The 17,100-nt window shown below is 39.9% G+C and overlaps 1 protein-coding gene across 12 annotated transcripts in view; it reads left to right on the top strand.

The window, feature by feature from the left end:
• Positions 1-3,555: 3,555 nt before the first annotated feature.
• The window catches only part of ATRX (ATRX chromatin remodeler), a 349,866-nt gene continuing 336,321 nt past the window's right edge, over positions 3,556-17,100 (top strand). For 6 of the 12 annotated variants that reach the window (XM_080653258.1, XM_080653252.1, XM_080653253.1 and 3 more), the window contains exon 1: positions 3,588-3,824. Coding sequence is in view for 6 of the 12 variants with exons in the window: in XM_080653255.1 (XP_080509381.1) it covers positions 3,805-3,824 (20 nt within the window). In the remaining 6 variants the exon portion in view is untranslated. Of the gene's footprint in view, positions 3,955-17,100 lie in introns of all 12 variants that reach the window. The other 6 variants (XM_080653251.1, XM_080653256.1, XM_080653259.1 and 3 more) reach the window with 4 other exon arrangements.

Below are 17,100 nucleotides of genomic sequence, written 5' to 3' on the forward strand. Positions count from 1 at the left end.
TATCTCCCATTTCCCATCTCTTCACCCCCTGCCCCTATCCACCCCCCAGGTCTTCACTACCCTATTGCCTGTGTCCATGGGCTATGCATGTAAGTTCTTTGGTTTATCTCTTCTCATCCCCCAACCCCATGTTCAGTTTTACCTAAATGAAAAATATACAAAACAAATATAGGAAAGTAAATCCTTAGTTGCTTTCCTCTTTTCTCTAAATCTATAAAATGCCCACAGAACACTTCTCATTTTAGTTGGAAATCTTTTAAATAAAAATAAAAATAATACTAATATAATTTTTTTTGGAGTCGATTTCAGCTAAGCATCTCTTCAACAGTTTAGCTGACTGGCTCCCTACCTGGTCTAACTTTCTGAATAAGACTAAAACTAAAACACTCAGTTCACTGGAGAATAACTTTACTAATAACTGGCTTAGGAAGAAATAGCTCTCACATTTTTCTTTTATCTGGGAAGATAATTCTAGAAAACCATCATTGTAGAAAATACATTACTAAATCTGTCAGAGGTTCTCTTATAAACACTGTAAAATCCTATATAATAAAAGGGTAATATGCAAATCAACCAAATGGCAGAACAACCAGTCACTATGACATGCACTGACCACCAGGGGGCAGATGCTCAATGCAGGAGCTGCCCCATGGTGGTCAGTGTGCTCCCACAGGGGGAGTGTCGCTCAGCCAGAAGCCGGGCTCATGGCTGGCCAGCGCAGTGGCGGTGGTGGGAGCCTCTACTGCCTCTGTGGCAGCACTAAGGAGCAGCGAGTTGAGCAGTAAAGAGCAGCGGGCAGGCGGGTGGTAAGGAGCAAGGGGTCCCAGACTGCAAGATGGATGTCCGACTTCTGGTCAGCCAAGCAGCGCTCCCACTGTGGTAGCACACTGACCATAGGGGCAGCTCCTGCGTTGAGCGTCTGCCCCCTGGTGGTCAGTGCACATCATAGCAACTGGTCAACTGGTTGTTCTGCAGATTGGTCACTGGGCTTTTATTATATAGGATGAAATGTCCAGAAGAAACAAATCCACAAAGACTAGTGGTTACCAGGGACTGGAGAGAGGGAAATGGAGAGTGATTGCTAATGTATTTGGTTTCTTTTTGGAGTGATGAAAATCACTGTAATCAGATAGTGGTGATGGTTGCACAATTTTGTGAACATACTAAAAACGACTGAATTGTACGCTTTGAAAGGATGAAATTTATGTGAATTATTTCTCAAAAATAAAATTTTAAAGAGGAAGAGGCTTAATGAGAGGTTTGGCATGAAAATAAATTGCTGTAAGGGCCTGATAAAGGCATGGAATTTATGTCAAGGCAAAGACAAAGAGAGGGGAAAAAAGCATAGAAAAAAAAAAAAGACCTAGGGGTCAATAGGGGGAAGAGAAGGGGACATCTATAATACTTTCAACAATAAAGATAAATTTAAAAAATACCCAATAATTACATCCTTAGAGTCTAACAAAAGGTTTTAATTATATTTCTTATATTGTAGGACAAATCATTTTTGCCCTTTAAATACTAAAAAAAAATTGCATGCAGCCATTCTTAGTTCTTAGTCTATGAACTGTGCCACAGTCTCACCTGCAATAGAAATGGGGAGTTTTGAAAAAAAATTATATAAAAAAAGCTATATGGTATTTTTTGTATGTATATAATAATTTATTTAACCAGTCCCCAGTTGAGGAACATCTATGTCACTTTGATGTGAAAATGCTTCAGTGAATAGTCTTTCGGACATCTTAGTTTTCACATGTAGAGGGTATCTGTTGGATAAATTCCTATTAATTAAATTTCTGGATTAAGAATTTATACATTTAAACATTTCATAGATGTTTCCATAGCATTGTGATTTGGACATAAAACAGAACTTGTGATGGTGTTTATTTAAAAATTATGAGAGGATCTAGTTTTCATCCAACTTGTTCTCTTAAAGGTAATTTACCTTCTCTTTCTTCCAAAGCAAGTAAGCAAATTCACAAATTACACACTTATGGTCAAGAATCCTATTAGGTTTGATAGAAAGAAAGGGTTCTAAGTTGATTTCTGTGTCAATTTGATAAAAATGGTGAAAGAGATGTGTAACATTGATTTTTTTCTAAAATATAGCTGAATGAAACTAATTGAGAAGCACCTATTGAAAGTGATAAAACTATATCAGTAAAACTTTGTTAGTCATCCTTTAAAAGCATAGAAATACTCTTTCTTATAATAAACAAATATAGTGAGTTATTGTGTATTTTTAAAATTATATGATTAAAATTTTGTTATTCTCTATTTGTGTGATGTCATTTAAAACTCTTTAGTGTTTCTTTGTCACGAAGATATATTTTAAAAGTTGTGTGCTGTCTGTAACGAAGTGGTTCTCCTTTCAAGTTAATTAGTTAATTGCATTTACTAGGGAGGAAAATAAAACTTCTGTAACTTGTATATTTAAGTGATGGTTAATGTATGGACCACAAGAAGAATATCAGTATACCGGATACAGAAAGCTGGTTTCTACAGTTGGCAATGGTACCTAAATATTTGAAAGATGACTTGAAATGTGTACAAGCTTCTTTTGATTAAAAAGTTGCCTGAGTCTATCAGATTATCAAAGTATTCCATTAAAAAAAGGCTCATCACTTGCTATTCCAATAGAAAGCAGCAACCCTGTAGCTTAAACACAACAGGAGTTCTTGCAGATTTAAAAGAACTACAAATAGAATTAACTAAAACATGTATTGCAGAATAATTTTGGATTAAAAAATTGAAACTATTAAATTTTAGAGAACTGATTTGTGACTTGCAGAGATTACCAATGGACCATTCAATTATAGAACATGAAAGCAGAGATCATCCGCCATACCTCTGTAATGAGGAAACAGATCTAAATTGCTTCATTTGTGAGCTACACATCACATCAGACTGGGTAAATGGTGTGTGTGTGTTTTCCAAGCAGCAGTGTAGAGTTTATTCAATATTGAAAGCATTATATGCAGATTTCAAGTTGGTCTTATGTCATATATACTGTATATGACATGCTGAATATTATACATAAAACATCCAGAAAAGGAAAGCACTTCATGATAACCTGGAATATTGGAAAGAACATTTAGCATCTAAGCATAGATTAGTGTTTAAGAGTGTGGTGTCTGGCCTGAATATCGGCTTCACTACTGTGGGATTTTGTGTCTTGGTTTCCTCATCTGGAAAATGTAGGTAATAATAGTGTGTACTAGTGTACCTCAAAGGGTATGAGGATTACATGCAATAGTCCTGATAAAGATTAGTATAGTGCTGGGCATACAGTAAACTCTCAATAAACATAAGTTGTTATTATTTTGCCAATATGTCAAGAAAAGAGGATGTATCAAAAAGCATTTTCGGAATAAAGTCAAAATAGTCACTAGCACTTTCAGGTCAATGGGACTAAATTGGTGCGAAACTCTACGAAAAGGTGGAGAGGATCAAATGACTAAGACCGCCTTAGCAACAGGCCCCCAAAAAATGTGAATTTCCGTAGCCAATCAGAATCGGAACTGCGGAGGAGGTAGCCAATGGAGGACGGAAAGAAGAAGAGGGAGGACCCGCCAATTCTCCTGCCTAAGCCTCGGCCCAACAAAATGGCGGCGGCGGCGGCGTCGCTTTGTTTCCGCGGATTCTGCAGTGGTGGCAGTAGTAGCGGCCTTTGAGCTGTGGGAAGGATCCAGCACCAGCTATAGTGACGATTGAGTCCAGTGCATTTCTGTCGTAGCCGGGCGCCAGGAAGCGCGGAGCGACGCCCTACGGTAGCAGAAGCCCACAAGGCTTTGAAGCGAAAACATGACTGCTGAGCCCATGAGGTAAAACACAATCCGGTCTCACGGGTCCTAACGATCTTGGCCTACGCGCATTCTGAGTCTGGGAAAGCTTTGGCTTGGTGGCTCAAACCTGTCTGTTGCTTAGCCGAAAGAGGCATCGTTTTCTCTTTAGGTGAGAAGGGTATCGGGGTTTGGCGGTAGGTTCCAGCTCCGGGTGGGGGTGGCGGTAGTGTTGGCGTGGTTGGGGGGGGAGGGGGGAGCGGCCTGGCATGTTGGGCGCATGCTTTAACGTTCCCTAACTGGTGAAGCTTCGTCGGCCTCCTCTTGTTTATTTGATGCCTATGCATTGAGACCGCTGAAGTCGGAGGCAGTTGTTGCTATCCCCGTCATTCTTTTTAATCTTTGGGCCTAGAAACTGCGTTGGGGAAGAAGTTGGTGGGAGGGTAGGAAGAGGGGGGTGGGAGGGTGGGAAGAAGGTGGGGTGAGAGGGTGGGAAGAGGGGGAGGGGCGTGCGTGCTTGAGGATGTGAGATCCTGGGACGACTTAGTGGCCTTAAGACTGCTGGAGACCGGAAGTAACAAGGCCTTGCAGATTTTTTTTTTTTTGCAGCCCTTGGGGACAAGTCCCTTTCTGGGGGTGAATGGATGGATCTTGCCAAGTATTTACATCCCTTTTCTACTTCAGATCCTGAAGGGTATCCTTGGACTTACCTCTAGGCAAGGGGAAGGTAACATGAGGTTTTGCTTCCAAAGGGCATACTTTTTTGTGGAGTCCAGCTTTTATGGTTGGTAAGGCAGATCTCAAATGTTTTCCCACTTTCTGAGCAAATTTCGAGCAAAAATAATTAGACCCTATTTTTGTTTCTTTATTTATTCCATGAGGGACGGGGAGCAGGTAAACATGGATTGATGGGAAGTAAGATTTATTGCAAGGGAAGCTATGCCTAGCAGGCTGCCTCTTACCAATCAAGCACGTTTATTAGATTGAGGCTTTTTTTCCCTTTGTGCTTCTGATTTGCCTCTTGATAGATAAAAATATGGGTTAATATGAAATGTATACCACTTTTACATAGGTGGCTGGCTTGCTTCTCAGGCAGTTTGACATTTGACATTTCATCCCTTGTGAATTAGTAATTCTTTTTACCCGAGAAGTATTTTTTTTAAACTCAACTTTCCCTTTTCTTAATATCTTTTTACTGATTTCAGAGAGGAAGGGAGAGGGAGAGGGAGAGAGATAGAAACATCAATAATGAGTGATCGAAGGCTGCCTCCTGCATGCCTACCACTGGGGATCTAGCCCACAACTCAGGCTTGTGCCCTGACCGGTGGGAATCCAACGGTGACCTCGTGATTCATAGGTCGATGCTCAACCACTGAGCCACACCGGCCAGCCAACTGAGATGTATTCTTGGCGCCTAGTGGCAAACTAAAGGAAATAACAGGGAGCATGGATCAGAATTGCATTCGTAGTTGGTGAAATGTGCTTTTGAGTAACCACTAGGATGTTATGTGTTTATAGGGCTCTTTAGTATGTAGATTTTGAGAATGAGCCTGTGATACTTATGCCTATTTTTCTGCATTAACCACCAGTAGATAGATGATTTCCTTCCCTTGAGAAAAAAAATACACTTTAGTTCTTAGATTATAGATCCCTAGTTGTGAAAATATTGTGGCTTTGGTTTCTGGATTTGTGCTTATTGGCTCAAGGATACTAAACCTTTATATATGGGGTATTGGACACATAGAGGTACATACCCAGTACAACTTGTTGGTTGGTTATTAACAGGTGCTCATGTTCATCACGAAGGGTGTACTTTACTGTATCTCACAAAGTTGGCATTTAAAACTGTAGGGTTTTCTGAATTTGGATTTCTCCTTTTCTTTAGAGTGAACAAATTAACCATGTATACACTTTCTGAATAGAATTACTCATTTTATGCCAGGGTTGATTCTCCTTACGGTTCTTGAATTTTTGTAGATCCTGGTGGTAAGAGTAAGAACTATACCTTTACCTGTATAATCTTTAATTTTTAATTTTATTTTGTTATTATTTTTTTTTGTTAATCCTCACCTGAGGATATTTTTTCCCATTGATTTTTAGAGAGTGTGGAAGGGAGGAGGAGAGACAAGAGAGAGAGAGAAACTTCATTTTTTTAATAGATTTTTTTCATTATTGATTAAGGTATTACATATGTGTCCTTATCCCCCATTGCCCCCCCACCCCCCTGCTCATGCCCTCACCCCCCTAGTGTCTTTGTTCATTGGTTATGCTTATATGCATGCATACAAGTCCTTTGGTTGATCTCTCCCCCTTACCTACCCTACCTTCCCTCTGAGGTTTGAGCATCTGATGGATGCTTCTCTGTCTCTGGATCTGTTTTTGTTCATCAGTTTATGTTGTTCATTATAATCCACAAATGAGTGAGATCATGTGATATATATCTTTCTCTGACTGGCTTATTTCGCTTAGCATAATGCTCTCCAACTCCATCCATGCTGTTGCAAATGGTAGGAGATCCTTCCTTTTTACAGCAGCTTAGTAACTTCAGTGTGAGAGAGAGACATTGATTGGTTGCCTCCCCATGTGCCCCAACTAGGGCAGGGATGGAGCCTGCAACTGAGGTACATGCCCTTGACTGGAATTGAGCCAGTGACCCTTCAGTCCTGGGCTGATGCTCTTACCACTGATCCAAACCAGCTAAGGCTACCTGTATAATCTTGATTAATTATTGAAACAATCCTATGGGGTAGGTACTTGGTATTTCTCATTTTGCAGATGAGGAGGAAACTGAGGCATAAGTTCTTTGAGATCAAAGAACTTGACCAAAGTTAATACAGCTTGTAATTGGTGATGCTGGAATTGAACCCAGGCTTGACTCCAGAGCTTATGTTCTTAACCATAAGGCATTAATGATTCTTTGAGCTGCCAGATCCAATATGATTATGACCACTTTAATTTAGCCCAAGTATTGGAAGAAATTTATGTTAGCTACTATTGTGGTCATTTGTTGCAACTTTGAGTTTTAGCTGTTAACAATATTTTGCCTCCAAGTCCAGATGAGATAGTGGGATAATGGAAACAATTCCAGGAGAGTCTTTAAGTTATGTGAAAAAGCCTTGTAAAGAACCACATATATACTAATAAATGTAGAGAATTACTTTCTCAGGCTGAAGTGTCATTCATCACAAGCCATAATCAGTTGAAGGATAATCTGACAGGTAATGCTTGAGTGAGTTGAACCCACAATACCAAATCACTCTTGATTCTCTTCTAATGTGAGACATAATATGAGCAATTAATGCATTACCATTAGTTTTGTTACACAGTAGTTCCAGATTTTTTCTTTGTCAGATCTTCTCTTGAGCACTTGATTAGGTCTCATTTTTACTTGTGTTTACATAAAAAAGAAATTTTCTAGGATAGTGTGGTGAAAAAATAGCGAGAAGGCAAGAGGGAAGAAAATAAATTGATGACCTGACAAAATCATACATTGAAAAGTCAGTTATTTAAAAGTGATCCTGTTTATATGAATATCAGTCATTCTTAAATTTTACTGCCTTTTTGGGGGGTAGGGAGAAGAGTAGTGATGAGAAGTTTCTTTATTCATTGCATGCATATCTTTTTTGCCTTAAAACTTATATGGTTAGGATACAAGTGTTTTGTTGCTAATATAATCCGTCATAATATCATGTACACATATTTGTTCAAACACTTATTGGTAAAGAAAAACATTTTCCTGGGAAGTTTGTTAATAATTATTGTGGCTCAGGACATACTCTATTTGGAAGAATACTATATCCAGTTGTATTAGATTTATGCTCTTTTATGATTGGAGATACTTCTGAAAATACCTATATTAATTCTAGCCAATTGTGATTTTTTCCCTGGGAAAAGATTCTGTGAATTTTGCCCTGTAGCCACTATTTCTTTTCTTTTTTTATGTGACGTTTTAAATTTAGGCCTTATGATAACCCTTTGAGGTAGTAATTCTTTTTTTATTGATTTATAGAGAGAGAGGGAGGGAGAGAGAGATAGAAACATCAATGAGAAACATCAATGAACTGCTTCCTGAACGCCCCCCACTGGGGATCAATTCCTGTAACCTGGGCATGTGCCCTGACCAAGAATCAAACCTGCAACTTCTTGGTGCATGGGACGATGCCCAACCTAATGAGCCACAGTGGCCTGGCTGAGGTAGTAATTCTTTTTTTTTTTTTTTTTTCAAAATTTTGCCATCCAATTTCTTTTTTTTTTTTAATATATTTTATTGATTTTTTTACAGAGAGGAAGGAAGAGGGATAGATAGTCAGAAACATCGATGAGAGAGAAACATCGATCAGCTGCCTCTTGCACACCTCCTACTGGGGATGTGCCCGCAACCAAGTTACATGCCCTTGACCGGAATCGAACCCGGGACCTTTCAGTCCGCAGGCCGACGCTCTATCCACTGAGCCAAACCGGTTTTGGCAAGGTAGTAATTCTTTATCTCTACGATACAGATGAGGAAACAGAGACTTAGGGAGGTTAAATAATACACTCCAGGGCTCCCAGTGAATGAGGAACAGACTGAGTTTGGACCCCATGTCTCTGTGACTCCAGGTTTCTGCTTGGCACTGATGGCTGTGTGGCTTCACTTGATTTCATAGCACCCTTTGTCCAGTTTGGGAGCTAATGATGTGCAGGTATTTGAGTTGACATTGGAGAGAACTTTTGCTGATGCGATTGGCCCAGAATCTGTTGGATGTGCACCATTATTTTCTGATACTATCTCTGAGACTTTGTCTCTCAGTTTTGGCTTGAAGTAGCCATTCTTGTTATCTGTAGTTCAGCTTTCATGTTAACTATTCCATTCAGTATTTGTTTAAATATTTGTATGGCAGTGGTGTGTGTGTGTGTGTATATATATATATATATTTTTTTTTTTCTATGCTCCATTTTTTGGGGAATGCTTTATTCGTTGATTAAATACATGAGTATCAACTAGGGGTCAGGCACTGTGCAAAGGTTGAGAAGGTGGAACCTTCTGTGAGTCTCCTGCCAGCCTCCTCTCAACCCCTCTCCCTCCACCACCTGCCTCAGTGCAATACTCCCATCCCTAATGTGGTCTGGGAAAGGAAGGGGGCCAATCAGAGTTAGGAGGGTTAATTATTTGCATTTAAAAAGGCACTTCCCTGGTGTGGAAGATTCACTTAGTTTTTTTTTCCACTAACTGCAGCTCAGCCCTAGCCAGCTACTAAAGAAGTTTATGTCCTGGAATAGTAGATGTTTTTTAAGATCACCGCCTTGCCTGCTTTTAGGTTGAGTGGTTTTTAAGCTGAGAGTTCCTTAAGGTAAATAATCATCAAAGGGAACTAAGGTGGATTTCGCTCTTCACAAAATTCATGCCTCCTTAATTAAGGCATTCTTCATTTAGCCAGGGAGTTAGTAAGTAAATAAGCAGACACAAAGCAGTGCTAAAATGGAGGTATATTGGTTGTGCTAGGGATCAGAAATGAAGGAAAGCCTAATTTGGAGGCTATCTAGGAAAAGTTTTGCAGAGGAGATGGTATCTGTATTGGGTCTTGAAGATGAGGTAGCAGTGAAGGGTTGGCTATGAAAAAGGGCAGTCCAGTCAGAGGGATTTAATATGGCTAATGATTAGTCTTATTTTCCACATAGCAGAGGAAATAAGCCATATACACAAATAGTTTTGCAGCAGGATATAAAATGATAAATGTTGCATTGGGTAAAAACTAAGTTGCTGTGGGAGTTCGGGGTAGAAAGACATTTCTGAAAGGGTCCATGGAAAGTTTTATATAGAGAGAGCGCATTTGAATCTGGCCCTTGGAGGGTGGGTATAGTTTTGACAGAGAAGACTGGACTGGGGGAGGATTCCATAGGTGAGGTATAGCACCTTGAGTAAAGGAATGTTGTATATATGAGTGTTTTCTATTTGGGAAAAGGCTAACTTAGAATTTTTAACTCAACTCGTGGACAAATATTGTATGACCATTGTGCAATTAGCATGGTTTTCTTTTATCTAGCTTTATTGAAATGTGATTGACATCTAATGTTGTGTAGTTTAAGGTGTACAATGTGATGATTTGATATATGTATATATTTAAAAATGACTACCACAATAAGATTAGTTAACACATAATTACCTTTTTTTGCTCCTATGGTGAGAATATTTTAAGATCTACTTTATAGCAACTTTCAAGGGTATTTTATGGTATTAACTATAGTCACCATGCTGTACATTAGATATCCAGAACTTATTTATGTTATATTGCAGTTTCTGGGTTAACTTTTTTTTTTTAATCCTCACCTGAGGATATTTTTTCCATTGCTTTTTTTTTTTTAGAGAGAGTGGAAGGGAGTCAGGAGGGGGGCAGAGAGAGAGAGAGAGAGAGAGAGAAACATCCATGTAAAAGAGCCACATCTATTGGTTGCTTCCTGCATGCTCTGACTGGGGCCAAGGATCGAGCTTGCAACCGAGGTATGTGCCCTCTACCGAGAATTGAACCCGCAACCCTGTGGTCCTCAGGCCGATGCTCTAACCACTAAGCAACTGGCCAGGGCTCTGGGCTAACTTTTGTGGCTTGATGATCTTGTAAAAGCCACATGTACCTTGTGAGTGAGCCTGATAATTCTAGTTCAGCACTGTCAAAAGTATTACCTACTTTTCTTAAAGATTGTATAGAATTTAATGCACAGATCTTAAATGACTATGATTGTTTTAAATCTATCCTTAGTTGTCTTTATTTTTGTCATCTGAAGTGGTCTGTTGACTTTTGTGTGACATTTGATGTATAAAATCCAAAGTCAAAACCAATTTATTTTCAAGTAATACTGGATTTGCTATTTTGCTTATTTGAGTTATGCTAGTTACTTTTTTATTTATTTGATAGCATTTCAAACTTAGTTCTGATATAATGCTTGTTTTGAAAATGTGAATTTGTTCCAACAAGGGAGCAATTTGAACATAAAATTTTCATTTGTTTATGAAATATTTTGTCTGCAAGGTTGGGGTCAGCAAACTATGGCCACCAACCAGTGGCCTATTTTTGTAAATAAAGTTCTATTGGAACACATCCAAGCCCATTTGTTTGCATTGTTTGTGACTGCTTTTGTACTACAATCTCAGAGTTGAATAGTTGCAACAGAGACGTAATGGCTCACAAAGCCTAAAATATTTATTATCTGACCATTTATAGAGTTTGCAGGAAACTGCACCAAGCTTAACTGAGCTGCATTAAAATATTTGCATATACATGCACACACCTCAGACATCTACCAGCTATCTCAGCTCATCCCTTATGTTACGGGTTTTACCCATCCACATCTGTTACAATTTTCCATCCGATTTCATATAGCCCTCCTTCCATCACTTCACAGTAATTCATAAGCTGCAACCCTTCAGATGCCTACTTCCACAAGCAAACTGAAGGTCTTTTTCAAGGTAAAGTGCCATGTTTATTGCTCTATTTGTGTATTTCTTAATCACTTAACCATTTGTACACCATAAGCATCTATAGACGCAAGTGGTGTACCTTTTTTAATTAAATTCAAAATATCGTGGCAGTTAACTGGTTAATATAGGTAAAGTGTGTAAAGTTATGCTACCATTTTTATTAGGTTTTTCTTTTTAAAAAGTACATCACAGATGATATATTTTTTTTCTTCTTTTTTTAAAAATATATTTTATTGATTTTCTTACAGAGAGGAAAGGAGAGGGATAGAGAGTTAGAAACATTGATGAGAGAGAAACAATCGATCAGCTGCCTCCTGCACACTCCCCACTGGGTATGTGCCCGCAACCAAGGTACATGCCCTTGACAGGAATCGAACCTGGGACCCTTGAAGTCCGCAGGCCGACGCTCTATCCACTGAGCCAAACCAGTTAGGGCTGATGATATTTTTTAAGAAAAAATTCTTTTTTAATCCTCACCTGAGGATATGTTTATTGATTTTAGAGAGAGGAAGGGAGGGGGAGGGAGGGAGGGAGGGGGAGAGAGACAGAGAGAGAGAGAGAGAGAGAGAGAGAGAGAAAGAGAAAGAGAAACATTGATTAGTTGCCTCTCATAGGTGCTCCAACCAGGACCAAACTTGTAACCTATGTATACGCACTGACTGGTGATTGAATCCGCAGCCTTTCAGGTAGGAGACGAGACGATGCTCTAAAACAACTGAACCGCAGCGGCCAGGGCTATGTTTTTTTTTATTTTTTATTCTTCACCCAAGGATATGTTTTTATTGATTTTTACAGAGAGAGGAAGTGGGGGAGAGACACCAGAGGGAGAGAGAGAGAAAGAGAAAGAGTGAAACATTGATGTGAGAGGGAAACATTAATCCGTTGCCTCCTGTACTTGCCCCCACTGGTAATCTAACCCGAAATTTTTTGGTGAAAGGGAGGGCACGCCAATCAGCTGAACCACCTGGCCAGGGCTGGGGGATTTTTGATTATCTACTAAAGAGGTTGAATTAGTTACAAACTTTAAAAAAAGTAGTTTTAGTTACTTTTACCATTGTTCTTTTTATTTTATAATATAGCTCCAAGTTACACTTGTAATATCCTTTCACTTCAGGCTGGTGGACTCCCTTTAGCATTTATTGTAGGGCAGGTATACTAGCAGCAAATTCCCTCAGCTTTTGTTTTTTTGGCACATTTCTTCCTTATCCAAGGATACATTTGCTACATGTAGAATTGTTGGTTAACAGTTTTTCCCCTCTAGCACTTTAAATATGTTATGTCTCTGGTCTCGAAGGTGTTCAGCTGTTAATTTAAGGAGGACCCTTTGTACTTGTTACTTCTTTTGGTTTCAAAATTTTCTTTGGCTTTTGACAGTGTTCAGCTGTTAATTTAAGGAGGGCCCTTTGTACTGGCTACTTCTGTTGGTTTCAAAAATTTCTTTGGCTTTTGACAGTTTACTTATATTTTGATTAAGTGTGGATCTCTATCCTACTGAGAGTTTGTTGAGTTTCTTAGATATGAAGAATTGTGTATTTTATGATATTTTGGAAGTTTTAGGTTACAGTTTCTTCAAATATTTTTTCTGTTTCTTTTTCTCTATCCTTTGCAACTGTCATTATGTGTGTGTGGGTATGCTTGATGCTGTCTATCCTGATGCTCTATTCATTTTTCTTCATTATTTTTTCTTTCTGCTTATACTGGTTAATCTCATTGGGCCTATCTTGAGTTCACTGATTATTTCTTCCTGTTCAGATTTTCTGTTGAACCTCTTTAGTGAATTTTAAATTTCTGTTATTGTACTTTCCTATTCCAAAATTTTATTTAATTTCTTTTTATAATTTCTTTACCTGGATAGTCTTACCTTGTTAAGACATCCTGGTTTCCTTTAATTCTTTGTCCATGATTTCCTTATCACTTTTAGTGTATTTAAGACAGTTGATTTAAAAGTCTTATCTCCTAATTCCAATGTCTGGGCTTTTTTGTGGACAGTTCTCTTAATTTCCTTTTTTTTCTAGTGAATGGGCCATACTCTGTTGTTTCTTTGCATGCGTGTAACTTTTTTTGAAATGGATATTTTAAATATAGTCATATGCTGCATAATGGCGTTTTGGATAGATGGACTGCATATATGATGGCAGTCCCATAAGACCAGCCCCCAAGGAAAGTGACAGTGAATGTTTAGCAGAAGCTTTTTTTTTTTTTTAAAAAAAATATATTTTATTGATTTTTTACAGAGAGGAAGGGAGAGGGATAGAGAGTTAGAAACATCGATGAGAGAGACATCGATCAGCTGCCTCCTGCACACCTCCCACTGGGGATGTGCCCGCAACCAAGGCACGTGCCCCTGACCGGAATCGAACCTGGGACCTTTCAGTCCGCAGGCCGACGCTCTATCCACTGAGCCAAACCGGTTTTGGCTAGCAGAAGCTTTTTAAATTTTTTTTTTTAAAATTGATTTCAGAGAGGAAGGGAGAGGGAGAGAGAGATGACAGAGAGAATCATTGATCAGCTGCCTCCTGCACGCCCCCTACTGGGGATTGAGCCTGCAACCCAAGCATGTGCCCTTGACTGGAATCGAACCTGGGATTCTTCAGTCCGCAGGCTGACGTTCTATCCACTGAGCCAAACCAGCTAGGGCTTAGCAGAAGCTTTTGCAGACCTCAGTAAGCTGCTTAAAAAGTTTGAAAACATGGACCCCCCCCAACAATGAAAGGTTTCCATTATAGTGAGGCATGTTCATAGTGCATTATCTGCTTATAAGCAAATCTTCGATGAAAAAAAGAAACAAACCAAGCAAAACTACCATGGACATATTTCTGAATAAAGTGATACCACCTTGGGAAGAGCCTCAGGCAGTTCCATCATTAAGTATTCCAGAAGAAGGCATTATTATCACAGGAGATATAGGAGATGATAGCTTCATGCATGTTATTCACTTTGAAGGCCTTCCAGTGGGACAAGATGTGGAGGTGAAACATGGTGATAGTCATCATATTCATCATCATGATCTTGTGTAGGTCTATACTAATTGTGTGTGTGTTTGTGTGTGTGTGTGTTTGTGTTTTCTTTTTGTTTGTTTTTTAATCTTCAACCCAGGATATTTTTTCCATTGATTGGAAGGGAAGGAAGTGAGGGAGATACAGAGAAACATCGATGTGTGTAGAGACACACCGATTGGTTGCCTCTCACACTTGCCCCAACCAGGGCCGGGGAACGAACCTACAACCCAGATATGTGCCCTTGACTGGGAATCGAACCCATGACCCTTTGGTGTGTGGGCCAACGTTCTAACCAAATAGCCACACTGGCCAGGCTTGTAGCTTGGTTTTTGACAAAAACTACATTGCAATAAAAAAGGAAGAACTTTTTACCATTTGCAACAGCATGGACCTGGAGAGTATTATGCTGAGTGAAATAAGCCAGTCAGAGAAAGATAAGTACCACATGATCTCACTCATATGTGGAATATAATGAACCAAATAAACTGATGATCAAAAATAGACCCAGAGACATAGAAGCATGAACAGACTGTTGAACCTCAGAGGGAAGGCAGGGCAGGGTGGGTGGGAAGAGATCGAGCAATGAACTTGTATGCATATATACATAACCTGTGAACACAGACAGTGAGGTGGTGAGGGCCTTTGGTGGTGGTGGGGGACATGGGAGTGGGCTGGAGGTGGTGGTTAATAGGGAGAAAAAGGAGGATTTATGTAATACTTTTCAACAATCAAGATAAAAAAAAAACAACAAAAAAGAAAAAATGTTTTTGTACAGCTCTAAAATTGGTTTGTGTTTTAAGCTAAGTGTTATTACAAAAGTCAAAAAGTTAAAAGTTCATAAAGTAAAAAAAATATAGTAAGTTACGGTTATCTTGTTGAAGGAAGAATTTATTTTTATAAATTGAGTGTAGCCTAAATGTACAATGTTTATAAAGGTTACAGTAGTGTGCAGTAATATCCTAGCCCTTCACATTTACTCACCACTTGCTCAATGACTAACTCAGAGCTACTTCCATTACTGCAAGCTCCATTCATGGTAGGTGCCCTATACAGGTAACCATTTTTAATCTTTTATACTATACTAGAGGCCCAGTGCACAAAATTTGTGCATGGGGGTGGGGGTGTCTCTCAGCCCGGCCTGCAACGACGCTGGCGTCCCGCACTGTGGCCTCTGGCCAGAGGCCCCTCCCTCCCTCCGCATGGCCAGGGTGCAGGACGCTGGGCTCGTGTCGCCCCCAGAGGCCCCTCCCTCCCTCTGCGTGGCTGGGATGCAGGACGCTGGGCTTGCGTCACTGGGGCAACGCCACCAGCATCCTGCCCCGGCGGCTATGGGCACCGCCAGCTTTGTGACGGAGTGATGGTTAATTTGCATATTACCTTTTTTTAAAAAAAATATTGCTTTTTTACAGAGAGGAAGGGAGAGGGAGAGAGAGTTAGAAACATCGATGAGAGAGAAACCTCGATCAGTTGCCTCCTGCACACCTCCTACTGGGGATGTGCCCACAACAAAGGTACATGCCCTTGACCGGAATCAAACCTGGGACCTTTCAGTCCACTGGCTGACGCTCTATCCACTGAGCAAAACCAGTTAGGCTGCATATTACCCTTTTATTCGATAGGATTTTACTGTACCTTTTCTATGTTTAGATGTGTTTAGATATACAAATTACCATTGTCTTACCATTGCCTATAGCAGTGGTCGGCAAACTCAGTCAACAGAGCCAAATATCAACAGTACAACGATTGAAATTTCTTTTGAGAGCCAAATTTTTAAAAAAATATATATTTTATTGATTTTTCAAAGAATGGAAGGGAGAGGGATAGAGAGTTAGAAACATTGATGAGAGAGAAACATTGATCAGCTGCCTCCTGCACACCCCCTACTGAGGATGTGCCCGCAACCGAAGTACATGCCCTTGACCAGAATTGAACCTGGGACCCTTTAGTCCGCAGGCCGACGCTCTATCCACTGAGCCAAACTGGTCAGGGCAAGAGAGCCAAATTTTTAAAACTTAAACTATATAGGTAGGTACATTGTTATTAACTTAATTAGGGTACTCCTTCAATCGCACTGTGCGTGCACACCCGCACGTGGTATTTTGTGGAAGAGCCATACTCAAGGGGCCAAAGAGCCACATGTGGCTTGCGAGCCGCAGTTTGCCGACCACTGGCCTATAGTATTCAGTACAGAAACATGCTGTATAGGTTTGTAGCCCTGGAGTAATAGGCTATACCAGTGGTCGGCAAATTGCGGCCGCGGTTTGCTGCTCTGTTGACTAATGAGTTTGCCGACCACTGTCATATACTACCCTTTACCTCTTTGCACACAATATGCCACAATTGCCTAATCCTCACAGCTTCCAACTACACGGTAACATTTAGTCTAGTCCAGTGGTCGGCAAACTCATTAGTCAACAGAGCGGCAAACCGCGGCTTGCGAGCTGGGTTGGCTCATGAGCCACGGTTTGCTGACCACTGGGCTATACCATATAGCCTAGGTGTGTAGTAGATTCTACCATCTAAGTTTGCTAAGTGTACTCTGACTTTTTGCACAATGACAAAATCACCTAATGATGTATTTCTCAGCACATATTCCAGTTGTTAAGTGAGGCATGACTGTATTTAATGTAGTAACCCTGGGAAATTTTATTCCTCCTCCCCAGGGTTTGTTGTTGCTGTTTGTTTTGGGTTGTAATTTTTGTTTAATGAACTTTCTAACCTATTTTCATAAAAACTATATTCTTTGTCATGTATAGACACTGAAGTGCTTGTTTGGTAGTTTATTGGTATGTTATGGTTTGACAGAACTTTCCTTAAATGCCTAGAAGCAATTGTAACAAAACAACACTCAATTTTTGCAGATTGT

Source organism: Plecotus auritus (assembly GCF_963455305.1).
Source record: "Plecotus auritus genome assembly, chromosome: X".
In the NCBI taxonomy this organism is placed as follows: Eukaryota; Metazoa; Chordata; class Mammalia; order Chiroptera; family Vespertilionidae; genus Plecotus; species Plecotus auritus.